The 27,507-nt window shown below is 39.8% G+C and overlaps 1 protein-coding gene across 5 annotated transcripts in view; it reads left to right on the plus strand.

Annotated features, from left to right (window-relative positions):
• Positions 1 to 18,892, plus strand: part of CD28 (CD28 molecule) — a 68,748-nt gene extending 49,856 nt beyond the window's left edge. For 4 of the 5 annotated variants that reach the window (XM_071072462.1, XM_071072461.1, XM_011717994.2 and 1 more), the window contains exons 2-4: positions 7,748 to 8,104; positions 10,418 to 10,542; positions 15,900 to 18,892. In XM_071072462.1, the coding sequence (XP_070928563.1) occupies positions 7,777 to 8,104; positions 10,418 to 10,542; positions 15,900 to 16,028 (582 nt within the window). In that variant the 5' untranslated portion in view covers positions 7,748 to 7,776 and the 3' untranslated portion in view covers positions 16,029 to 18,892. 5 annotated transcript variants of the gene reach the window in all.
• The last annotated feature ends 8,615 nt before the right edge of the window (positions 18,893 to 27,507 follow it).

Genomic DNA, 27,507 nt, shown 5'->3' on the forward strand with positions numbered 1-27,507 from the left:
CAGAAATAATTTATAAGATCATTTGATGTGATCATACTGTCTGTAGGCCTTATTTGGGATCCATCTGTGACCTTTAGGAAGGCTTCAAAATTGTAAGCAAAATGTTTTGTATATGTGCATTAGAGGCAAAAAATTTGGAAACAAATTTTTTCTAGATAGGAGCATGAAATAAATTCAGTCTTGCTGAATGAACAAAGTTGTTTTTCTGTCCATTCATGATTTAAAACATTACTTCTAGATGTCTAAATAAATAAATTATATCTTAGCTCTCCCCTTATTTGTGTGACCTTGTTTGAAAAGTCATTTACTTCTTCTTCTTTTTTTGCCCCAATGGCCTCTTTTTTAAAATAAGGGATTGACGTAGATCATCTCCAAGTTTCCTTCCAGTTGAGTGGTTTTTTTTTTTTGCAGGATAAGACTCTAATAAAATGATGGGGAAAATGAAATTTATTTTGTTCTGATCCTCTTCCCATTCCATTCACTTCCCTACTTAATGGTAATCTCCTCCCTAACCCTCACTCCAGACATCTAGTACCATCCTCCCTATCAAGTCCAACTTTGAGAGGATCTAGAACCAATCACTGAAATTGTGTTGAAATTGTGATGCAACATGGCAGAGGGAAATGAACAGTAGATTAGAAGTCATGAGGTATGAGCTTAAATTTCAAGGATCACTTATGTTTCCTGTAACCTTGGACAACTCATCTACCTCTTTGACCTCAGTTTCCCTGTCTGTAAGATGGGCATAAAGATGACTGTCCTGCCTATTTACTTCACAGTTCAGATATATATATCTGAGTTCAGATGAGATAATATAGAGTTCAGATGAGATAAAATAAGAAAGAGCATTTTATAGCCCTATGAATGTAAGCCATAGATACTAAATTAAGCCAATGTGTTTCCCATATTGCATTTTAGGCTTCATTTTCTTTGGAAATCTAAACATTAACTGAGCTGGTGGGAGGGTCCTTTTAAGGTCAGAGTTCTTTGATGCTGGGAGCCACACCTTAGAGGTGGTTACCACCCCACCTGTGCAAAGGGTTGACCTCGTTACTAAATATGGTAATTGACCTGTTTATAATAGGTGTAAACGGCAAGTTGTTTTTTTTTTTTTTTTTTTTTTTTTTTTTGTAACCAAGCTTCCCCACCACCCACTGCCATTCTCATGGAAGTTCAAGCAACTTCAATTTTCCTGAAGTCGACTATATCACAAGATTCACAGATTATCTGTGGGAAATCTTTTAGCTCTCAGTACCTTGCTCACAAGCAGCAGATAAGTACCTTCTCACCTCCAGTCTCACTCTTCATGTTGCCTGTTGTTAAGCAGGAGCTGTGAGGGAAAGAGGTTTGAGGTTAGTGCTTCCTGTCTCCACACCTTTAGCTGGTTTAGCTGCTAGGAAAGGCTTTGAAAAGCAAAGCACTAAATTCATCATCAAAACAACTTGTCAATTCAGTTAGAGAAATGTCAGTCAGGCCAATCTTTTGATAACGTAAGCAAAGAAAATGGATGGGTTGACAATGTTCCTTTTAACCTAGTAGGTTTGACCTAGGTAGACCTTACCTGAACACCCACAAGAAGGAAAATCAAATATTCATAGGGAAAGGGCTGGGTCTGCTAATACCCAAGTAGCCTAAGAAGAATGTCTTCTACTCCTAGCATGAACTGGAAAGCAAAAAGAAATCAAACAGAAGTTAGGACAAGGGAGCTAAATATTTGGGTTACTTCTGAGTCTAGATATGTCCTTACATTTGTAGTATGTTCTTACATTATTTGAAGTACTGTGGATTTTCAGAAACTCAGAGGACCAAAATACATGTCAAAGCCAAATGTCACCTGATATTCTGATTATCAGCTACTTTGATTTCTCCATGTTTTTACTTCACTGTCATAGAGCAAGGGGTGTGCATTTTTACACATGTCCCATTTTAAAAGAAAATAAGAGAAATCAGAATTACTGTGTTTACTCAAAGTCACAATGATCACACATATTCAATATCACTGAGAGTCACTGGTTATCTTTTTCTAGCACCAAAAGTAAATTTCTTTCATTTTAGTGTCTTGCAAAGCAGATAGAGATTCTGAGGTCTTATGAGATAGTTTCCCATTTAGGCTTCCCTGAATTATTGACATGAACCAAAGTGGGACCAAATGTTATGAGGATATAAATATTGAGAAACAAGAGATTTTATCAGCCAACCTTGAACTCAGCTTGAACTCTAAACTAGGAGGTTGTTCGTCACATATTAACACATAGTAAGCAAACTATTTCAAGTATAGTATCTGTGCTTGAGAGCTAACTAATTTAAAAATGATCTATGTTGACAAAGAAGAGGGAGGAAAGTAAACATGAACAATAAATTGGATGGCTTTTCATCAAATGGCCTTATTCAAAACAAATAGTTTTCAAGCTCTTTTCCAGCAAAATCTTAGCACTTTTCTGCATAAAAGCCTTCAATAGATCTTCATCACCTTCAGAAGAGAGCCCAGGCTCTCTAATGGAGTGAACTATGCTCACTTTGACAATCTTCCCTTTCATAACTCATGGCCCAGCAAAAAGAAGGTAGCTGTAATTCCCCAAGTCTGCCACACTCTTTCTTACCCTCCTCATCTCCCTTGCCCAGACTGCTCTTTTTCTCTCTTTGTCTTATCCTCCCCACAGTCCCCTAACTCACCCCCAGGCCAAACACACTCTCCCAACTCACCCCAGTCCCCAACACAAAGACACATCTTAGCCAGGTTAACTTTTACTTAGTAAAAGTTGGTCAAATCCATGTATGCATAATCCTTCAGGACTCAGGTCAGCAGTCATCTCCGTAGATCCTTAGCTGGTTCCCCAGTTCCCCTCAGAAGTTTTGTGCAGATCACTGTGTCACTATGTTTAAAGTAGGGTCTATTTACATCTTTCTTCCCCATCAGATCATGAGCTGCCCAAGGACAGGAATTGAAAGCCATTCATTTTTGGGAAATCAATTCTTCTCTCCCATGTGCATCTTAGGAACACGTCACACCCTGAGTTAGACAGGACATATTCAGCAAACCACTGGACTCTAGATGCCATAGCTTTTGTTCTTTCCTCCCTCTCCCTTCCCTCTCTCCACCTCACTGTGGGTGCTGGGAGAGAGTCAAACTGGGGAGCCATCTGAGGTTTCTTTCCAGCCCACCCGCACTCCCTTTTTTATCCCCACGAAGAAGTCCTATTGTCATTCTCATCTTTTTCTTTAAATCAGCTAACAAAGGCAGATCAGCAAGAATTTGAATGTGCATTAAAACAAAATCCAAATAATTAGCAATAGAAACAAAATTCCCAGGGGGGTGAGCAAGCAGAATACAAATGCCTAAGCTGCATTCTCTGAAAAGGAGGGGAGATGCAGGCATTGCTTGCTGGAGCTGGTTGCTCTTCCAATCAGAACTGACCTAATGTCTCCTTCAAAGTGAAAAAAGGAAACAAACAAAATAAATTAAAAAAAAAAAAATTGGATGTTTGTATTAAGACAGGTTGAACCTTTTAATTCTTTGCATGTTTACTTTTCAGTGCTTTTGCAAAATATTTGTGGAACAAATAAGTGAAGTTAAAGTTGTTGACACAGGTTTTGAACAAGGATTTAATGAGATGGTAGTCAAACCTAGCTGCTGATAACAACAGTACAGCAGGATCACCATCTTTCACTCAACAATTATTTAATGAGAGTCTATTAGTCATACTGTGTTATGTAAAGAAGCATAATATGTGGTCCTTTCTGTCAAGAGACTTGGAAACCAGGGGCCTAGGGGAATTGTACGTGAATCCAAAGCTAAGCAAATTGAAGCATGTGAAACAAGAGTTGTTCAAAAGGTAGAACTCGACCAAATGTCAAGTGAGTGATACAGATAGTAATCATTTTGATACCTGAGAAGGGAGTGGTGCTCCGTTCCAAGGAGTTAGTAGACAAAGCACGGAGGTAGGAATGCTCACAGTGTGTTCCTGGGATGTTGGCTTAAATGGTCTGTCTAATTAGGAGGGTTTCGATTTAAGGAAATGAGGTTGGAAAAGCCTGTGGAGGCCTATCTGAGGATAAGAAATTAGGTTTCCTCTGTTAGGCCACTGGTTCTCAAACTTGACTGCCATCTAGAATTACTAGAGAAACTTAAAAAATATGAATGGATGTCTGGGTCCTATACCTAGAGATTCTGATTTAATTGGCCTTGGAAAACCAAAGGCTTTTAGAGTTCTCCAGGTGATTCTAAATATGTTGTCAGGTGAATTCCACTAGGCCATAGTGGCTTTCAACCCGATTGAATATTAGAATTAGGTGGGGGAACTTTTAAGCCAATATGAAAGACAGTCCACAGAATGAGAGAAAACATTTGCAAATCACATATCTGATAGGAAACTTGTATCAAGGCTGAGGCAGGCAGATCACCTGAGGTCAGGAGTTTTAGACCAGCCTGGCCCACATGGAAAAACCCCATCTCTACTGAAAACATAAAAATTAGCTGGGAGTGGTGGTGGTCACCTCCAATGCCAGCTACTCGGGAGGCTGAGGCAGGAGAATTGCTTGATCCCAGGCGGCAGAGGTTGCAGTGAGCCAAGATTGTGCCACTGCACTCCAGCCTGGGTGACAGATTGAGACTGTCAAGAAGAAAAAAAAAAAAAAAACTGTAAAAAATGTATAAAGAACTCTAATAATTCAATAATAAAAAGAGAAATAACCTAACCAGTTAATAAATGGGCAAATGATCTGAATAGAGAGTTCTCTAAAAAGAATAGACCAATGACTAATAAGCACATGAAAACATGCTTAACATCATTACTTATTAGAGAAATAGCAAATCAAACCATAATGAGATATCACTTCATGCTCACTAGGATGGCTACAATAGAAAAGATGGACAATACCACCTGTCAGCAAGGATGAGGATAAATTGGAGCCCTCATTCACTGCTGGTGAGAATGTACAATGGTGCAGTTGCTTTGGAAACAGTTTGACAATTCCTCAAAAAGTTAAACACAGAGTTACCATATGATTCAGCAATTTTACTGCTGGCAAATACCTAAGAGAGTTGAAAACATATGTCCACATAAAAATCTGGATGCAAATGCTCATAGCAGCATTATTCATATAACCAAAGGGTGATGAATAGAAAAAACAAAAACAAAAACAAAATAATACAATGGAATATTATTTGGTCATAAAGAGTGATGAAGTTCTGATGCACATTACAACATGGATGAACCTTGAAAACATTATGCTAAGTGAAAGAAGTCAGACACAAAAAGCCACATATTGTATGATTCTACTTATAAAAACAGTCCCGAACAGGCAAATTCATAGGGCCAAAGTAGATTCATGGTTTCCAGGGATTTAAGGGAGGGAGGAAGCGGGGTGATGGTAAATGGGTATGGTCTTTCTTTATGGAGTAATGAAAATATTCTGGAGTCAGATAGTGGTGATTCATTCATAACTTTGTGAATATACTAAAAAGTCTCCGAATTTTACACTTTAAAACAGCAAATGTTATAGTACCTGAATTATATCTCAATAAAGTTATTATCTAAAATAAAGAAAAAAACTTAGTATCAATCCTTTCCCCCATCCTAGACCAATTAAATCAGAATTTCTGGAAGCGGGAGGACCTGGGCACAGATATTTTTTCATTTTAAAGTTCTTGATATAAAGCCAGCAACGATTTTTTAAAAAGAATTTTGTAGAGATGGGTTCTTTCTATGTTGCCCAGGCTAGTCTGAACTCCTGGGTTCAAGCAGTCTTCCTGCTTTGGCCTTCCAAATTGCTAGGATCACAAAAGTGAGAGCCACCATGCCTGGCCAGCATTGTTGATTATATAGGAGACAAAAAGTTACTATTAATTTAGTTCTATGCCATTCCCTTGTTACCAAAACCAAAACAAAACACCTGTGTGTATGAATTCAAATTCAGTTAAATTGTAAATTTCATTTAAAAATGAATCTGATTTTGTTTGGTTTTTCAGTGTGAGTATACGGATGTTGCTTCAAATAAACTTAAAAGAAATGCAAGTAGGTAAATAATTATTAATACACCCCAAAACAAGAACAAAAAAAATGCTTTTGTTTGCATTGAAATTTGAATCAAAGACACAAAGTGGTTTGTTGTTTTAGAAAAATTCTTGAGGGCTGGGCGCAGCGGCTCACACCTGTAAGCCCAGCACTTTGGGAGGCTGAGGCGGGTGGATCACCTGAGGTTGGGAGTTCGAGACCAACCTGACCAACATGGAGAAACCCCATCTCTACTAAAAATAGAAAATTAGCTGGGCATGGTGGTGCATGACTGTAATTCCAGCTATTCGGGAGGCTGAGGCAGGAGAATCACCTGAACCCAGGAGGTGGAGGTTGCAGTCAGTTGAGATCGTGCCATTGCACTCCAGCCTGGGCAACAAGAGCAAAACTCCTTCTCCAGAAAAAAAAAAAAAAGAAAAATTTTGGAAGGTCTCTTGGTTGCAAAGTTGATTCTCAGTTTCTCAGTGCTTCAGTGGTCTATTTCTCAGGTGGTTGTAGATAACTTGGGTTTTAGTTCTGGCTTTGTTTACCATTTGTTTGGTGACTTCAGACAAACCAGCTAATGTTTCTAGGCCTTATACAGTCATTAGAAAAGAAGAAAAAAGTAATACTGTCATGTGCCAACGCCGAGGATACCATGGGAAATGAGATCTATGTATTATCTTCTCTTATGGAGTTGATAACCTAATTTCAGTTTCTTTGCTTTTAAAGATTGAACTAAATGGTCTCCAGATTCTTTGATCTTTTATTGGGATAGCAGTAAAGGTAGATGACGGACCAGAGAGGTAACTCCCCTCTGGAGCCTTTCACCCTTTATGATTTAAGGGAATAAATCTATGAATTTCTTGAGGAGGCTATTCTCTGAATTTGGTGTGGAAAACAAATTAAAGCAAACTCTTGGGTATATTTTTTCTTGTTTCTTCATCCCACTCCTGGAATGGTCAATAAACAAAGTAAAAATGTTTCAAAATATTTTAATTCCTTTACAAAAGCCTGTATCACAACTTAAAAACAAATCTATTTGTAGGTTGGGCTTGGTGGCTTATGCTTGTAATCCTCGCACTTTGGGAGGCCAAGGCAGGCAGATCACTTGAGGCCAGGAGTTTGAGACCAGCCTAGCCAACATGGTGAAACCCCATCTATACCAAAAAAAAAAAACCAAAAATTAGCTGGGCGTGGTGGTGCATGCCTGTAATCCCAGCTACTTAGGAGGCTGAGGCAGGAGAATTGTTTGAACTCAGTGGGTGAAGGTTGCAGTGAGCTGAGATTGCACCACTGCACTTTAGCCTGGGCGACAGAGCAAGCCTCTGTCTCAAAAACAAACAAACAAAGAAACAAATCTATTTGTGTGTCTGTCAGGCAGTAAAGCCACCTCCAAATATATCACTCAATCAGGAAATTGGCCCAACGTATGATTAATATTAATGTCTTAGGAATATAGATTTAAAAATTTTGAGTGTATAGCTGTGGTGCTCAATGCCAACAGAAAGCCATGTACTGCCTTCTAGGTGTAAACATGCTCCATTGCTCCATTCAAAAGAGGATGCAAATAATATCAAAATGTTAACTTTTGAACTCTCAGTATAATTATCCCTCGAAGAGGTCCTACATCTTCTGCCAAGAGAAAACCTTTGCTGGAGATCTGTTCATTTAGTTAATTAATAAATTTTTCTTTCAGGAAGAAAAATTATCCTTTTATTCTTGTTCTAAGCAAATGATTTTTTTCCCCCCAGGAAACAAGATTTTGGTGAAGCAGTCGCCCATGCTTGTAGCGTACGACAATGCAGTCAACCTTAGCTGCAAGTATTCCTACAATCTCTTCTCAAGGGAGTTCCGGGCATCCCTTCATAAAGGACTGGATAGTGCTGTGGAAGTCTGTGTTGTGTATGGGAATTACTCCCAGCAGCTTCAGGTTTACTCAAAGACGGGATTCAACTGTGATGGGAAATTGGGCAATGAATCAGTGACATTCTATCTCCAGAATTTGTATGTTAACCAAACAGATATTTACTTCTGCAAAATTGAAGTCATGTATCCTCCTCCTTACCTAGACAATGAGAAGAGCAATGGAACCATTATCCATGTGAAAGGTAACATACAACTTTACCAGTGTACCACCCTAAAATAATGGTTTTCAAATGCAGTCCTGAAAACTAAGTCATGGTCAGTGGTGGGGTTGAGTAAGGCCTAAGTGATTTGATACTAACAAAGACAAACAACGTTTTCAGAAAATTTTTTCCTTTTACTGTAGAGGAGATTCAAGGTTATATTTTGAATATCTTTATTTTACTTTGCTGACATTGAGTGAGAGAGTAAGTGATGAAGTTACCGCATGTGGGAATAGATCATTTTTCTCCATTGGAGTGGATCATGACAGAAAAGAGGTTACCATTAAAATGTAAGCCCAGGTGCCCTCAAGTAACAACTGGGTCTAATGGGTTAAGACTCAGGAAGACTCAGTTCTATTTCTAATTAATTCTTTTTTTTGTGCTCCGTAATCTTCCTTTGTAAAAGTACCTTTCCATTTTCTTTTTCTTTCTTTCTTTCCTTTTTTTTTTTGTTTTTTTTTTGTTTTTGTTTTTTTGAGATGGACTCTCACTCTGTCACCCAGGCTGGAGTGCAGTGGCGCGATCTTGGTTCACTGTAAGCTCCGCCTCCCGGGTTTAAGCCATTCTCCTGCCTCAGCCTCCCAGGTAGCTGGGACTACGGGAGCCCGCCACCATGCCCGGCTAATTTTTTGTATTTTTAGTAGAGATGGGGTTTCACTGTGTTAGCAAGGATGGTCTCCATCTCCTGACCTCGTGAGCCGCCTGCCTCAGCCTCCCAAAGTGCTGGGATAAGAGGCGTGAGCCACCGCGCCCAGCCTGTACCTTTCCGTTTTCTAAAATATACAAAGAATGCTGAACTAGAAACTAGGGGACATAAAATTTGCTATTAATCAACTCTGCGATCTTGGATAAGTCACCTAACTTTTTCATAGTCAAAAACTCAGTACAACTATTAAGCGGTATTTGTGAATTAGTGAAAATAAGTCTGCTGAGTTTTTGTTGGTGTTATGTTCTGCCTAAATGTTAGGGGAAAAAAAATCATGATTCCTCAACTCAGAAGAATACAGTTTATTAGTAGCAACAAGTAAAATTTGATTTTTTGGTATACTTTGTGGATATATCATAGGTTTTCCTTTTTGTGGAATGATAATAAGAAATGTATATGTTCGGTTTTGTATTGAATCCTAGCATGATGCCATTAAATAGTTTTTCTTCTATGCTGGAACAGAACCATGCTGATTAAAAATAGGATACCAAATAAGGAAAGAACCGTTAACTTAATGTGGCAGGTTAGATTTTGTGTTCTGGCAAAATAGAGACAATTAATGTGTGAATATTTTGTTTGCTGAGTCCCATTTAGATTTCTAGTATCTATAATGTCCAAACAGAATATTTCACTTGTATCAAGTCAAAGGTTTAAAAATTATGCTATCTTGCTTGTAGTTAAGAGTGAAATATTTTTTCCTATATGAATGATATACTACTTTAGGATAGTATTTTATATATATGTATACACACATATACACATATCATTTATAGTAGAACTGAGGACACCAATGCTCCTGTACTTAGTAATTTTCAGTCCTGTCTATATATTATAAATCTGAGTAGGTTTTAAAAGAAATACCAATGCCTAGTTCCAGCCCTGAGATTCTGATGTAATTGATATGGGTTGAGGAAGGGGTGTTGAACATCATTATATTTTCAAATTTCCTCAGATAATATGCAGCTAGGATTGAAAACCAATGGACTAGAGGATTTTTGGTATGCTTTCTAGTTCTAATTTTCTCTAATTTTGAATAGAATTCTATAGGTTCCTTCTCATCCCCTTTTGATTCCTAAAGATATAAAGCGACTTGTTCATCATCATATAATCGATTAGGCAGGGTTGGAGCTAGAAATTTATTCTCTGATTAGCAGTCCAGTGTTCTGACTGCCATATTAGGCTGATGATTTTCTTAAGGCTTGAAAACATGTATATTATTTAACTTATTCCAAGGATGCAGTTTAGGGTCTAGATTAACTACCTTCTGATGGGAGAGAGGGGTAAAGTAGGTTAAGGCCATTGGAAGTCACCATTTTGAATCACACAGTAGAATCCACAAAGTCAAGTGAATACAAGTCTACCAGTGTACCATCCTAACGTAATGGCTTTCAACTGTAGTCATGAAAACTGACCAGGTCATGGTCAGTGGTGGGGTTGGGTAAGTCTCAAACAGGAAATCTATTCACTCTAAGCTGGTAATATGTTTAATATTTTTATTTCTTTCACATTTTTCTCTGATGTTCACAAAGAAGGAAATGTACTCAATTGCTATTCCTGTATCATTTAATCCACTCTATTTTGTTTTTCAGGGAAACACCTTTGTCCAAGCCCCCTATTTCCTGGACCTTCTAAGCCCTTTTGGGCACTGGTGGTGGTTGGTGGAGTCCTGGCTTGCTATAGCTTGCTAGTAACAGTGGCCTTTTGTATTTTCTGGGTAAGAGAAGCAGCACTGCTTTTATGTAACTTTTCCACTGCACATGCAATCTGAACACATTCAAGAATTTTGTCTATGTGGTTTATTTTCTGTTTAATATATGACGATGATTTTCTTTTCCCCATGCTTGAGTAGGTTCTCTTTTAGCCCGTTCAACTCTATCTGAGATAAAAATCTGATATGAGTTAGATTTCCCAGAAGGCATTGAGTAGGTGGTGAGACAAAATAAGAAGCTAAATGGGCAAATTAGGGTAGAGGGATTAGGAGCAGTTGCCTTTTTTCTCTCCATTTTGCAATATAATTATGACACATAAAACAGTTTTAATGCATATATATGTATAAACACCTAGGCAACTTGGGAAGCTAGGCAACTGAAGCCAATGGACAATGTTGGCTTGATCAAAAATCATGAGAAACTTGGCTACTGAAATTGTGTATTCAAACCTAGCAAAGAAACTAGATCTGTTTATCTGAGTCATATTTTTTTCTCCTCTGAAGCAGTTGAATTGTGTGAGGCCAAGTATGGTGCTGTCATTATGAAACTATAATGGGAGTTAGAGTTTTCTGAGCTCTCACCACTGAATTGAAGTACCAACTTTTGCAAATGTTTACATAATAAATGTGGTGTATTTTTCTTTACCTTCCTCAACATTGAATTTTTGGCCTGGGTTTGAACATATTTTGATGAACGCATTTACAGTTAAGAACGTACCCCTGAGTGACACTTATTCATACTCAGAAACTTCTTAGGTACACAGTTATGGTACAGAATGTATTGACTCCATGTTGTCTTTGAATTTTTTTCTAGAAGTTACATGCATGGATGAGTCATTTCTTCAATGAGAAATGTATTCTCTTCAAAGATAAAAGACTATTTCTTTTCTTTGAGACGGAGTCTCGCTCTGTCGGCCAGGCTGGAGTGCAGTGGCTGGATCTCAGCTCACTGCAAGCTCCGCCTCCCGGGTTTACGCCATTCTCCTGTCTCAGCCTCCCGAGTAGCTGGGACTACAGGCGCCCGCCACCACGCCTGGCTAGTTTCCTGTATTTTTTAGTAGAGATGGGGTTTCACCGTGTTAGCCAGGATGGTCTCGATCTCCTGACCTCGTGATCCGCCCTTCTCGGCCTCCCAAAGTGCTGGGATTACAGGCTTGAGCCACCGCGCCCGGCCGATAAAAGACTATTTCTCTTGATAGTCTCCAAAAGACTATTTATCTTGATATTCTCCATTTGATATTAAGTACATTTGGTGCTTAATGAACGCTTATTGAATTGATGAATTGATAACCTCCAGAGAGGTCAAATTAAGGATTTAAATGAGTCTGCCTGAAGTATGATACTCATCTTTAAGGCATAATCCATATATTTACCTAATTCGTAGATGGGTCAGTGATTTCTGAAAGCCTTATCATGTGAAGTCATTCTGTTTACTATCAGCTTGATGACTGCAGGTACAGACCTGGATCCACAGTCATGCCTTCCTATTATCCAGTCTTAGATTCTTTTAGACTCTTCTTGGCCTATTGCCGAAGCTTACCTTTCAATTGTTTCCCACATGCTCCTTGCAATTCAGAAGACCCTAGGGCTCAGATGGACATTTGTCAGGCTGCCTGTTGCTTACTCTGTACTGCTGCAGGGTAGGAAAGAAAGTGGTCGCTTGTTCCTGGAAATTCTTTATACTAGGTATCATCTTAAGAATTTGCCTGGCTTGCCTTCTGCAAGTTGCCCAACCCTGAAGGTGGGACTTTGGTATTGTAAAATATTGCCTGAATTCTGCCTCTGATGTTAGTTGACTACTTTCATCTTTCCAGATCTTAGTGTCTTCATCCAACTTAACTTCTAGCTTTGATCCTCCGTGGTGTTTGCTGCTTATTTTAGAGTTTTTAGAATTCTTAGTTCTTGTTTCTTCTTAATCTCTGGACATTGGCTTTTATGCCTACCATATGGCTTTTCAATCCTCTCACTGGGAATCTCAACTTTCTAACTTAAAGGCCAGGTGCAGTGGCCCTTTGGGTACCCCTCCAGGAAAGGCATTCCCCTGTGATATGCTGACCTAGGTCAAAGTAATTTACTAGCTCTGCGGAAAGTAGTTTTGAGAACTACTTTAACCTTCAGTGGCAGAGGACACTGCTCATTATTGAAAACTTATTATAAATATGCATTAGAATGTCAGTTACTATAATGAGACATCAATTTGCTGAGTGACTTGAGTCACCCAAAGGGACAAAAACAGCTTCTCACTTTCAATGAATTTAAACTGTTCGCTTTCGACTCAGACACATCACAGACACGCTGGGTTTTTCCTTGGCAGCACTACTAATTCCTAGTGAGATTCATCTTGCTTTGTTTTAAAAAAATTTATTTTTGTTTTACTTTGTCTTACAGACTCCCTGTGAATTGGGCAGGCCTGTCATTTGTGGCCTCTTATAGTCAATTCGGTTACCCAATAAAAACTACCACTTATCTGCATCTCAAACCTGTGTCTTTGTACTCTCTTACCAAAAGAGTATAAATACAAGTTTGTCTATATTTCATAGAATAACATAGTATTTTTACTCTGGGCTTATCTTTTCCTGCTGTTGCTGTTTAAGCAACAAGTACCTTGCTGAGCTGGGCATCTAGGCCATTATGGATCCCTGGAGTTTAGCTATTTCCTGGGTAATTTTCTGAGATCCTATTTTTGGCCGGTCTGCAGTGTGCCTTGATGTAAGTTGCTGTTTTCCGGAACTTCCTGAGGGCCTATGATATGCTACTGTAGGCAGTTCTGGGTTGAGTGGGTTTCTAGGCTGAGTGGGTTTCTGGGAGCAGCTGCAGATTCTATCTCAGTTCTTGACCTGATGTTGACATTTGAGTAAATAAAGAGCTCCCTTCGGTCAAGCTGTCACAGGCCAGCACCTGTCACTGTCTTTCAATTCTCCATTCACACAGCTGTGCTGGTAAAGCTGCCCGTTTTCCTAGTCTAAAGAAATCTTTTAAGAAAACATTATGTTCCCCACTGCAGATCACAATGTGAGGAATGTAGATAGTGTGTGTACAGGTAGTGTCTGCTTTGTATAATAAACCAGTAGATTCTTAAAGACCATGTACTTAAGTAGATTACCTTGCGTATGCCCTGTGTGTTGCTGCTGTTCCCAGGAAACAAGGGGGTAAGGCTGGCATGTGGAGAAGGGCAAAGGAGGAATGGTCCAGAAATCACATACCATTAGCTGACGTTCACTGTTGAAGGGGTAGAGATGACATAGACACATAGGGTAGGTACTTCCTGCACACATATCACACATACTTGATACACATGGGTACCGTAGGTTCTTCATGGTATTTGTTCCCAGCCATGCATTTGTCATTTTCATCCCACTGCTGTGTTTAGAGTTAGGGTGATAGTAAGTCAGTCCACCATCGACAATCGCTTGAGGATAAGCATGGGAGTTGACTGCAACAGACCTTTCATTATCTTTACGTGCAATGTGAAGAACCTGAGAATCAAGACATCTTTATTATTATGGCCTCTCTACCAGCTGTGATTTGGTTTGGATGTCCAGAGGCAGAGGCTGACACTTGGAGGTTTGGCAAAGGGAGTCCGCAGGGTTGGAGTAAGTACTAAAAATGCTTCCCAGGTTATCAGCTGTTTTCTACACTCATCTGGGGACAGACATTTCCTTGGTCTTACCCCTGCCTTGCTGTGATCCTGTGCTCAAGACAGCTCTAGTCTTTCATTTACAGAAAAGATGTAGAACCAAAACAATTCTTCGTTGCAGAGGGCTACCCTGTGCATTGTAGGATGTTTAGCAGCATCTCTGACCTCTACCTAGTAGATGCCAGTAGCATCCCTCCCCGTTGTGATGATCCAAAATGTTTTTAGACTTCACTAAATGTCCCCTGGGACAGGGATTAAGGGAGCTTGAGGTGTCAAGGATGAGGTTAGGAGGGCTGTCTTGGGCAACTGTATATATGGTAGTGTCATTCACTCAGATGAGAAACACTAGTAAAAAAACCCAGCATTTTGGGGAAATCTTGAATTTATTTTAGACATGTTGAGTTTACAGTGGCTTTGAGGTTTAGTCCAGAGATATAAATTTGGGTGAGTAGGTGGTAATTGAAGCTGTGAATGTGGATGAGATTGCCTAGGGAAAGAGGATACAGTAGAGAAGAAGGCCTAGGACCAAGCAGTGAAAAATTCTAACAGCTGGTTAGAGAAGGATGAGCTTGCAAAGGAGGCAGGGAAGGAGTGACAAGACAGGTGGGATAAAAACTGGGATGTCATAGATGCAAAGAGAAATAGTATCACAAAAAGAAGAGAGTTATCAATAGTATAGAATGCTGCTGAGAGTTGAAGAAGGTGAGGACTTAAAACATGTTAGCTATGTTTAGTAACCTGGAGGTCAGTGTTTTTTCAAACCTTTCTTTAGCACTTACTCATGCCCCTTTGACGAGGAAGGTGTGAAGTGCTCAGGCAGGAGTGTATGGAAACAAAACCAGGGCTGAAATCATTCACTTATTTATTCATTTAGGTATCATGTCATTTATGTACAGCATATCTACTTAGGTATCGGCCTGTATGCCAGGAACTAGGCACCTTTGTCATAATAGAGAATTCTGAATCCAAAAATCTGATGGCTTTCTGTTTTTAGATGTTTTCTGGGTCATTTGTAAGAAATGTAAAATTTTACTATCACGTTGATCCAGAAATGATGCTCCTAACCCTTAGTCAAAAATTTTGCTAAGATTCATGGTGGGCAAACTGATTGCCCTTATTTCCCTCACTTCTGGTGGAAATTCATCCTGAGGGAGCCAAGCCTATGAAAGAGAGATGAGTGACAGTATTGTCTTTATGGAAATACATACCCATAAAGAAATAAGAATGTGCTAGTTGTCTAGAACTGTAAATTGCCATTAGTTTGGACTCCATCTTTATAAATTTGTGATTATTCCAGACTCTGCAGGAGCTGAAGGTCCTCTTTGGTTAATTATGGAAAAACAGCTTGTTAAGCAAATGCTAATGTAAGAAGATCCAATGTGGGCAGGCTTAACCTAGTCAAAGGAGAAAGGGCCTTCAAGTGTATTTACATATCAATAGTGGATATGTTGATTAGTATGCATTTTGAATTCAGGTCAAATGACAGCATTGAGAGTAACAGGGACGCATTTCTCTAAAATACTTTCTTTGAGATTTTTTCGAGTTCAATGTGAAGAGTCAGTAGTTGGGTGTGATTAGTCATTACTGAAGTCCAGGGTGCTCAAAAAAGGTTAGTGTTTTAGTGTTTCTGTCATTTGACAGTTAATAATATCAACAGTTGTGTCCAAAGTCTTAGAACTCCTTCCATGATATTGTCCCTCCATACTGACACTTCTCTTTTCTGCAGATGAGGAGTAAGAGGAGCAGGCTCCTGCACAGCGACTACATGAACATGACTCCTCGCCGCCCCGGGCCCACCCGCAAGCATTACCAGCCCTATGCCCCACCACGCGACTTCGCAGCCTATCGCTCCTGACACGGACGCCTATCCAGAAGCCAGCCGGCTGGCAGCCCCCATCTGCTCAATATCACTGCTCTGGATAGGAAATGACCGCCTCATCTCCAGCCGGCCACCTCAGGCCCCCGTTGGGCCACCAATGCCAATTTTTCTCGAGCGACTAGACCAAATATCAAGATCATTTTGAGACTCTGAAATGAAGTAAAAGACATTTCTTGTGGCAGGCCAAGTCTTACAGTGCCATGACCCACATTCCAACTTACCACGTATTTATTGACTTGACTGAGAAGTTAGGGTAGAAAACAAAAAGGGAGTGGATTCTGGGAGCCTCTTTCCTTTCTCACTCATCAGAACATCTCAGTCAAGCAAAGTGTGGTATCCACAGACATTTTAGTTGCAGAAGAAAGGCTAGGAAATCATTCCTTTTGGTTAAATGGGTGTTTAATCTTTTGGTTAGTGAATTAAATGGGGTAAGTTAGAGTAGGGGGAGGGATAGGAAGACATATTTAAAAACCATTAAAACACTGTCTCCCACTCATGAAATGAGCCACTTAGTTCCTATTTAATGCTGTTTTCCTCTTAGTTTAGAAATATATAGACATTGTCTTTTATGAATTCTGATCATATTTAGTCATTTTGACCAAATGAGGGATTTGGTCAAATGAGAGATTCCCTCAAAGCAGTATCAGGTAAACCAACTTACTTTCCTCATTCCCTGCCATGAGACTTCAGTGTTAATGTTCACAATATACTTTCAAAAGAATAAAATAGTTCTCCTACACCAAGAAAGAATATGTCAGGAAATAAGGTCACTTTATGTCGAAATTATTTGAGTACTATGGGACCTGGCGCAGTGGCTCATGTTTGTAATCCCAGCATTTTGGAAGGCCGAGGTGGGCAGATCACTTGAGGTCAGGACCAGCGTGGTCAAGATGGTGAAACCCCATCTGTACTAAAGTACAAAATTCAGCTGGGCCTGGTGGCAGGCACCTATAATCCCAGCTACCCAGGAGGCTGAGGCATGAGAATCACTTGAACTTGGGAGGTGAAGGTTGCAGTGAGCCAAGATTGTGCCACAGCTCTCCAGCCTGGGTGACAGAGTGAGACTCTGTCTCAAACAACAACAACAACAAAACCACAATTTTTTTTTGAGTACTATGAAGGATTATTTGTTTAACAGTTCATCCCAATCAGACCAGGTAGGAGCTTTCCTGTTTCATATGTTTCAGGGTTGCACAGTTGGTCTCTTTATTGTCGTTGTGGAGATCCAAAGTAGGATGTGGAAAGAGTGTCCATAGGAGAAGTGAGAATACTGTGAAAAAGGGATGTTAGCATTCATTAAAGTATGAGGATGAGTCCCAAGAAGCTTCTTCGGAAGGAAGAGGAATGATGAAATTCTTGCCATGTGCTGAGGAGGTGGCCAGCATTAGGTGACAATCTTCCAGAGGGTGTCAGGCAGAAGGAGCCGTGGTGAGAGCTCCTTTACAGGGACTTTATGTGGTTTAGGGCTCAGAATTCCAAAACTCTGGGCTCAGCTGCTCCCGTAACATGGGAAAGTATTTTGGAATGTGTCTTTTAAGAGAACATCAAAGTTCTTAAGGGACTGGGTAAGGCCTGACTCTGAAATGACTATGGATATTTTTCTGCCTACAGTTTGAGTCAACTAAAATATGCCTGGGGACCTTGAAGAATGGCCCTTCAGCAGCCCTCACCATTTGTTCATGCTTCAGTTAATTCAGGTGTTGAAGGAGCTTAGGTTTTAGAGGCACATAGACTTGGTTCAAGTCTTGTTAGTAGTTGAATAGCCTCAGGCAAGCTACTGTCCACCTAAGATGATGGTTCTTCAACTATAAAGTGGAGATAATGGTCACTATATTCCTATAGTATAATCTCCATGAGGGCATGTCCCAAGTCTGTCTTTGTCTCTGCCTACCCCTGACATTTAGTAGTATGCCTGACATATTTAGCTATTGGTATTATTGCCATTTAGATAAATTATGTATAAAAATTAAACTGGGCAATAGCCTAAGAAGGGGGGAATATTGTAACACAAATTTAAACCCACTACGCAGGGATGAGGTGCTATAATATGAGGACCTTTTAACTTCCATCATTTTACTGTTTCTTGAAATAGTTTATCTTGTAATGGAATACAGGGCACCTCCCACTTTTATGTATAGAAAGAGGTATTTTAATTTTTTTTTTTAATGTGAGGAGGGGAGGAGTAGGAATCTTGAGATTCCAGATAGAAAATACTGTACTTTGGTTGATTTTAAAATGGGCTTCCATTCCATGAATTTAATCAGTCCCAAGAAGATCAAACTCAGCAGTATTTGGGTGCTGAAGAACTGTTGGATTTGCCCTGCACCTATGCCACTTGCCAGCTTCTTGGGCACACAGTTATCCCACTTATCAGATTGTATTTGAAAATGACAGAGCTGGAGAGTTTTTTGAAATGGCAGTGGCAAATAAATAAATACTTTTTTTTAAATGGAAAGACTTGATCTATGGTAATAAATGATTTTGTTTTCTGACTGGAAAAGTAGGCCTACTAAAGATGAATCACACTTGAGATGTTTCTTACTCACTCTGCACAGAAACAAAGAAGAAATGTTATATAGGGAAGTCCGTTTTCACTATTAGTATGAACCAAGAAATGGTTCAAAAACAGTGGTTGGAGCAATGCTTTTATAGTTTCAGATATGGTAGTTATGAAGAAAACAATGTCATTTGCTGCTATTATTGTAAGAGTCTTATAATTAATGGTACTCCTGTAATTTTTGATTGTGAGCTCACCTATTTGGGTTAAGCATGCCAATTTAAAGAGACCAAGTGTACATTATGTTCTATATATTCAGTGATAAAATTACTAAACTACTATATGTCTGCTTTAAATTTGTACTTTAATATTGTCTTTTAGTATTAAGAAAAATATGCTTTCAGAAGAGATATGCTTCGCTTTGGCAATGAATCTGGAGAGAACTTGCTATTTAAAAGAGGTGTGGGGTAAATCCTTGTGTCAATCTCCAGTTTAGCCTTTTTTGAAAAAGCTAGAGTTTCAAATACTAATTTCATTTCAAGCGGGTTACATTTCTGGTTTGTTTGCTTGACTTCAGTCACAATTTCTTATTAGACCAATGGCTGACCTCTTTGAGCTGTCAGGTTAGGCTTACCTATGTGTTCTGTGTCATATGAGTGCTCAGAAATTTGAGAGAGATCCAACTTCAGCCTTGACCCCATCAGTCCCTCAGGTTAACAAACTGAGCCACCAGTCCTCAGGGCTATTTTAATGAGGATATTGGTGGTTAAATGGATGTCTCATCCCTTATCCCAGCCATTTGCACTGCCAGATGGGAACTATACCCGACCTGGATACTGATCCCAAAGTGCTAAAGTAAACTACATCCTGGAGATTAGAGATAGTGCCAATAATGGACCCAGAACCAGGATCTTGATTGCATAGACTTATTACTAATCCAGGTCAAAGACAGTGACATAGATTCTCTCAGACTCGGGGTGAGGGAGTTTGTGTTATCTGCAAGGCCATTTGAGGCTCAGGAAGTCTCTCTTTCCTATAGATAGATGCATACTTTCTGACATATACGAATGTGTCAGGAATACTCAACCAGCACAGGCATGTTCCTACCTCAGGGCCTTTACATGTCCTATTTACTCTGTCTGGAATGTCCTTCTGTAGATGACTTGGTTTGCCTCGTCACTCTTCAGGTCGTTGCTCAAGTGTCATCTTCTCCCCTAGTTAAACTCCCCCATACGCTGTCTGCTTTCCTTGCTTATTTTTCTCCATAGCATTTTACCATATCTTACATTAGACATTTTTCTTATTTATTTATGGTTTATAAGCTTCATGAGGCAAATAACTTTGCTTTGTTTCTTGCTGTATCTCCAGTGCCCAGAGCAGTGCCTGGTATATAATAAATATTTATTGACTGAGTGAATAAGTTTTACACGGCCTTATGTAACGGTCAGTCTAAATGTTATAATCATACTTTGAGAGGGAGAAAGCCAGTTCTATTTTCTACTTTCCTGTTAAGAAGTCCAAAAATTCATTTTATTAAAAAAAACAGGAGGTAAAATATATACACAGCCAAATCTGGTGAAAGAAAATCTGATGCGTATAAGTTCATTTATGTTTTAGAAATTTTTGTGCAGTGAGGAAAACCAATACTGTTAGAAAATTCATGCCAACTAAGCCACCGTCAGGAGTAAATTGATTTTCCATTGAAGCCCCCAAATTCCCTCTTAATGGAGTATTGGTTATGTCTTAAACATATCTTTAGCTTAAGACTTCTGAAAATGTTGTCTTTGTAGTTAAAATCCCATCCCACTAGTGACCTGCTGCTCTTTTTTCTGGGGTGATTTTACCCCCAACAAATTCTATAAATACTTTCTCTGACTCTGATTCAAAAAGTGCTCACAAATGGAAATGCTGGGGACAGAAAATTTCAACTTCTTCACCTGTCATACTCATATCATAGCTGAACACTCTAATAGCGTGCACACACACACACACACACACACACACCCCTATCATCTTGTGGGTAGGGGAAGGGAAAGGTGGTTGAACAACAGACACAAGAGCTGGTCTAATAATTCATGCAGCACCTTCTGTTTCCTTCGTTGAAATTTTGCTCTGAAAGTGACTCAGAGTCAATTAAATCGGTGTGCAATGAGTTCATCTCTAAACTGATTCTTTTCTTTGGTGAAATGAAGCTTATTAAACTTAATAAAGGTAATTAAACTTGAAAAAGATGAGCTTATATGTCTCTTACTACTCCAAGAAAGACTGAACTCAGCTGGTTACGCATGGATAGTTCAATAAGACAAATCAAATCAATTGGAAAGGATCAAGGTGGGTAAAAAAAAAAAAAAGTCAGCTATTAAATGAATCTGCTCAATAAGCACTCCTTTACTGTGCTAGTAAAAACAGTGTAAACCCACTTCTGTAAAAAGGTTCTAGTACCTTGAAACTCAAGTTCAAAACAAAATAAAATGCAAACTTTGCTTCATCTAACACCTCCCACCACATTCTAGCTACTCAACTGGGTGAATATTGTAATTGTCCACAACCCTGAATTCACTTTTTCCCTCCAGTATGATAAAACAGATTGATTCCTTTTTTAAAGCAATACCCTTTCTTCTCTCCCATCTTGTCGGGATCAGAGATAATGGATAGGTGAGAAAAAATTAAAGAAACTTCTGGATCCATTGTAATGGGGACCTAACCATCACACTGTGCAGCAGCAAATGGGATGGTCTGGAAAGCAGACCAGAAGCTTGTCTGGTAACTTTGCTTCTAATGTCTGTTTGTGTTTCCTAAACTGAAGCTTAACTCTTGCCTTTTTGACAGTAGTGCTCATAAGAAAGTTTGGGCCTGGGCATGGTCACTCATGCCTGTAATGTCAGCAATTTGGGAGGCTAATGCAGGAGGATCACTTGAGTCTAGGAGTTCAAGACCAGCTTGAGCAACATAGGGAGATCCTGTCTCTATTAAAAAAAAAAAAAGAAAAAAAATTAGCCAGACATGATGGTGCAGGCCTGTAGTCCCAGCTACTTAGGAGGCTGAGGCTGCAGTGAACTGGGATCACACCCCTTCAAGAACACATGTGAATGGTGGGGCCTCTTGGCTTTCCCTGATTTGGCATCCCAGAAGAAATATGTGCTTTCTCTTTGAAGATTCACAGGATCCTAGCACTTAGAAACCAAGGCCACTGTCCAGAGCAGAAAGTCACACACTTTCTCAGAGTGACTTTTGTTCATTTCAGGGTGTTGACACTGGGCCCAACACTTGAAAATTGCTTGAGATGATCAATTGCTTGAGGTGATCAAAGAATATATCAGCTCTTCCAAGCTGACCTCATTCTTGGTGCAACTCTCAGGGCCAGAATGTGTGCTTCCCGAAGCTCATTTTCCTAGCTGGTTTGCCTGTTGAAACTCTATGAAAGACCCTTGAATGCTAGGAATTTGAAGGGACAAAAAGTTGAAGAAAGGTGAATGGATTTCAGGGTGGGAGTGGACTGGATTTTACTCTCACTTCATCAGGCAGAGCTATCTCAATGATAGATTGAAACTCTCCTCTGGCTCCAAAGAACAAATCATGAGCTGGGTGGAAATGTCAGTTGAGAAGAAGAGCAGCAAACAGCTTTGTTTTCCTATAGTTGTGGTTTTACATGGTGATGATGACACACGAAGATGAAAATGTGCAGCATGAACTCCAGTTGTTATCTGAGTGAGCATCTCTGCCAACACTGAAGGATATGTGTGGGTGTCACCTGAAAACAAAGAGAGAGAGAGAGAAAAAGAAGAAAAGGAGGCCCTGTTTCGGAAAGAAGAGCCAGTTAATCAAAGATCAACAGTGACAAGTGGTGCTGTTTATTTCATGAGCTTTATATTTGATTTCCTTCCTTGCTAATCTCCATGTCTGAATTTAGTCTCTGTACTAAATATATTTGCATCTGGTGACTGAGGAAGGGGTGGAAAAGGTGACCTTGAATGGGCATCAGGGTAGTTACCATAATTATTTAGTCATTTCTTCAGTCTCTTGGGCACATACTTAGCTTCCCAAGTGGGGGTTCCTGCTAACTTTTGAGAACCTGTGACATATTACATAGGGCAGACAAACTTTAGGTTTTTGTTGGGGACCCTCTTTTATCCCCAACCCTATGCAATGCTTCTTTCATTTGCTTTATGTTTCTCCTTCCTCTCTTCTACTTCATTCATTCTAGAACTAGTTAATGGGCACCTGCCCAGCACTAAGATGTGGGCTAGGTACAGGGATGTGGCATTGAGCAGCACAGATACTACCTCCACACTTCCGAAGTGTAGAATGTCTGCTTTGTATATTACTTCAGGTTTTTTTCTTCTTTTCCTGTCCCATATATCCTGCCTCTAGGGGTAACCACTTAGTCTTGATTTTGGGACTTAGGTCTTAATGTGGCTACTTGATAGCCTTTGTTGGTTTGCCTGAAATTGATTTCTTTGACATGTTCCTATTTAACATCTCTAACTCTTTCAACGTCATAGACCAGGAATTGGCAAATTTTTTTCTGTTAAGGGCCAGATAGTAAATATTTTAGGCTTTGTGACTATACTGTCTCCTATAAATAATCAGTTTTGCCATTATAGTGTGAAAGCAGCCATAAACAATATATAAACAAATAAGCATGGCTGCATTCCAATAAACCTTTATTTATGGATATTGATATGTGAAGTTCGTGTGATTTTCATGTCATGCAATATTACTTTTCTTTTGTTTTTTTCCCCTAACCATTTATACTTGGAAAATCAATTTTTAGCTCATGGGCTGTACAAAGGCAGGTGGTGGGCTGGACATAGCTTATGGGCTACGGTTTGCTGATCCTTGACTTAGATCTAAGCCACAACCTTAGCTATAAGCTTATTTTTGAGTTCTACATTTTTAGGGCCAGAAGGAATCAGTTTGAATGTGTGTAAAGGCTTCTTGGGAGTGATGAGAGTCAAGTATCTCTTTTGAAAGAAGGACATGGATCAACAAAGAAGAAAGAAGAGCTTTCATCTAAGGAAAGCTATTTGAGGTAGAAGAAATGGGAAGTTATAAGCAAAGGGAATGAGAAGCTGTTTCAGGATGACAGAGTCTTCTCTATATTATTATTATTATTATTATTATTATTATTATTATTATTATTAATTTTGACAGCGTCTTGGCTCACTGCATCCTCTGCCTCTTGGGTTCAAGCGATTCTCATGCCTCAGTCTCCCGAGTAGCTGGGACGACAGGCACATGCCACCACTCCCGGCTAATTCTTTTATTTTTTATTTTTATTTTTATTTTTATTTTTTAGTAGAGATGAGGTTTCACCATGTTGGCCAGGTTGGTCTCAAACTCCTGGCCTCAAGTGATCCGCCCACCTCGGCCCCCCAAAGTGCTGGGATTACAGGCGTGAGCCACTGTGCCCAGCCTATATTATTGATGAAAGCCTAAACGCCTTGGGAACTGTTGTTACTCTTTTCTCAAGTCCTTTCTACTCTTTTCCTTCTTTTCTAGGCATCACATCCTTATAATCTCCAAGGAAACAATTTTTTTTTCTTTTTCTTTTTCTTTTCTTCTTCTTTTTTTTTTTTTTCAGACAAGAGTCTTGCTCTGTTGCCCAGCCTGAAGTGCAGTGGTGCGATCTCGGCTCACTGCAAGCTCTGCCTCTCAGGTTCACGCCATTCTCCTGCCTCAGCCTCCCAAGTAGCTGGGACTACAGGCGCCCACCACCACGCCTGGCGAATTTTCTGTATTTTTAATAGAGACGGGGTTTCACCGTGTTAGCCAGGATGGTCTCAATCTCCCGACCTCGTGATCCGCCTGCCTCGGCCTCCCAAAGTGCTGGGATTACAGGCGTGAGCCACTGTGCCCGGCCAGGAAACAAATTTCTATGCACAGAAGGGAAGGGGCAGGAAATGGTCTTTGTCGGATGTGATGAACCGGCTTGACTTCCCTGCTAATTCTTCCCTACATAGTATACCCAAATCCAACTCGGGGTGGGTAGAGATCAGAAGCAGCTCTCTCTGAATTGGCCTCCCACTTTCTACCTATCTCATTTTCTCAATCTGTACTTGGCCACCATTTGTGGGTGGCCAAAAGTAACCCCTCATGAATCTACATTAAGGCTCAGCATTTCACAAGCAGCTGATGAAATCAGTATTACTCAGATCAGAAAGGCACCGACCTAACCCTTACCATCCCTTGCCCCCATTCCTCACTCTGGTCTTGTTATACCCAAGGTACAAATCGTTCCTGGAAGCAGCCCAGCATATGAGGGCACTCTAAGTCATACACCTATTCACACCATCTGGGCAATTTAAAAATAGGGCCAAAGGGAGCATTTAGCCTGGTCTGTCCAGCCGAGATCAGGAAATTGCCTCTAAAAGGTTGGATGATTAAGATTATTGTGCCAACAGTCTAGGATGTCAGTAATGAAAAAAACTTCTGGCAGAATGAATTCTCCTGACTTTACACGTGGTGTTCCAGTTCCGAGTTGGGGTGAACAGCTTCGGGAAATCCCAAGATTTTTCTACTCCAGAAAATAGTACTACTACGTACATTTATGCATTGTGTGCCTTGCACAAAGGCCCCTAGTGAAGGGAATGGAGGGGGCTGAAATCTAGTCAAGCTCCCCTTATCAAGCTCTGCACCTGCTTAATGAAGAGAAGGCGCCTTCTCTAATGCCCTCATGTATAGGCTATTGAGGCCCTGATAGAATGCTAGCCTTTCTGCCATTTGGTTACTGAGCTTTGTAGAAGCTATATCCCCATTCTCAAAGCAGGAATTTTCTAGGATGAGTAATAGTTAAAACAAAATAAAACTACCCCTTTCCCCACAAAATGGAATGGTTCTAAATATCACAAAAATTTATCTCCTCGGTCCCTTCTTTAGTCTTTCCTTCATCTTAGCTCTGCATGCTTTAATTTAGTTGGTTGGTTTTTCTTGACTTACATTGGGTGGGTTTGTCTTTGGGGAGTAATGAGGAGAAGAAACTTCCTAGTTCATGTCCTAGTTAGGCTCTTAGAAGAAAAACAAAAAATGTTTTTGTGACCTGAAGAATACTAGGTGATATAGCTTGGATATTTGTCCTCTCCAATCTCATTTTGAAATTTGATCCCCAGTGTTGGAGATGGGGTCTAGCGGGAGGTGTTTGGGTCATGGGGGCGGATCCCTCATGAATGACTTGGTGCCATTCTTTTGGGATTCAGTGAGTTCTTGCTGTTAGTTTCCAGGAGATCTGGTTGTCAAAAAGAGCCTGGCATCTTATTCAGTGCCTCCCTTCTCCCCTGACTATTTCGCTCCCTTTCTCACTCTCTCTTTCTCTGTCTCACTTCCTGCCATGTGATCTTTACACACCAGCTCCCCCTCCCCCTTCTGCCATGACTGGAAGCTTCCTGAAGTCCGTGACAGAAGCAGAATAGAGTGCTATACTTCTTGTACAGCCTGCAGAACTATGTTCCAAATAAACCTCTTTTTGTTATAAATTACCCAGTCTCAGGTATTCCTTTATAGCAATGCAAATGGACTAAGACACTGGGCTTGGGGTTAGTTTTGGGGATGTACCTAGAACCCTTCAGTTAATGTAGTCTACTCTTATTTCCTAGTTATCAGTACATGAGGGGGCCAGACTAAAGAACCTCAGCCACTCCAGCCTGGGCGACAGAGCAAGACTCCGTCTCAAAAAAAAAAAAGAAAAAAAAAAATTCAAAGCATACTTATATTTAAAATTTTCTTCTAATGAAATGTTATCATAAGACCAAAGTAGATGTACTGGACCTGGATCTTCATCCTTTCAGTCTCTCCTTGATTTTGGCAGTGGCACCTCAGGCAACAATTGATCTTCTCTGGGGGTCCTGGGATAACACATTAGCTTCTAGAATGGCTTGGGGATTTCCTGCGTGTGTCCTATAAAAAGGACACAAACTGGCCACACATGTGTTCAGTCTAGTGATGGGCACTGAGAAGGACAGAAGGAGATTTGACATAGTTTTGACCTTAGCAATTTACTACGTGGTTGGGGAAATAACTGATCGTAAAGGTAGTATATACGAAGATCTAATTAAGTGATGAACAATTCCAGTTCAGAGGTGAAAGACTATTGTGGACTGGAATTCCAATCTGGCCCTGAAAAGCAATACACAGCTTTTCAAACTTGTGGGAAATAGAATAGCTTTGAGAACAAGTACTTGCATTTTTAATTTTTAGAAATACTGCCAATTTGCTTTGCACAGAGGTTACAATGATACACACTCCCACCAGTCACGTATGAGACAGCCTTTTACCCTATTTATTCTCATTAACACAGTGTAATCAACGTGTTTGATCTTTGCCAATTTGATAGTTTGAAATGATATTTTATCATTGAGTTGATTTGCATTTCATTTTTATGAAACAAATTCATCATATTTTCATTTCTCATAAGAGTCATTTTTATTTTTTTCTGTGAACTGTCTACTCATATCCTCTGTCTATTTTTTTCCAGTTGTATTGTCAGCTTTTTAATGTAGAATCACTTCAAAGAAACTATTCCTTTGCTTGTAACTCCTTCATTTTAGAGATGAATAGATGTACGATGTAAGCTTATTGTTTCTTTGTTTATTCATCAGCATTTATTAAGTATCCATTCCATGCCAGGCACTGCACTTGTCACAGGAGCTAGATATAGATCCTGTCCTCAAGAAGCTAAGCTCCCAGGCTATGGGAGACAAAGCTTTTCACATGGTTTTCAGGTCTATGATAGAGCTCTACATAGTGAATTATTGTGGCTCAAAGGTGGGGCATCATCTAACTGTGCAAGGAGTTGGGGAGGCTCAGGAAAGTATTTGTAGATGAGTGCAGCTGAATCTTAAAGAACAAGGGAGGCTTAGGCAAGTGATGAAGAAGGGAATTACATTTCAGGTAGAGAGACTAACTTGTGCAAAAGCACAAGCACAATGCCTTTGAGGAGTTCAATGTGTGAATTCCGGATGG

The sequence above is a fragment of the Macaca nemestrina genome, chromosome 11 (assembly GCF_043159975.1).
Source record: "Macaca nemestrina isolate mMacNem1 chromosome 11, mMacNem.hap1, whole genome shotgun sequence".
NCBI lineage: Eukaryota > Metazoa > Chordata > Mammalia > Primates > Cercopithecidae > Macaca > Macaca nemestrina.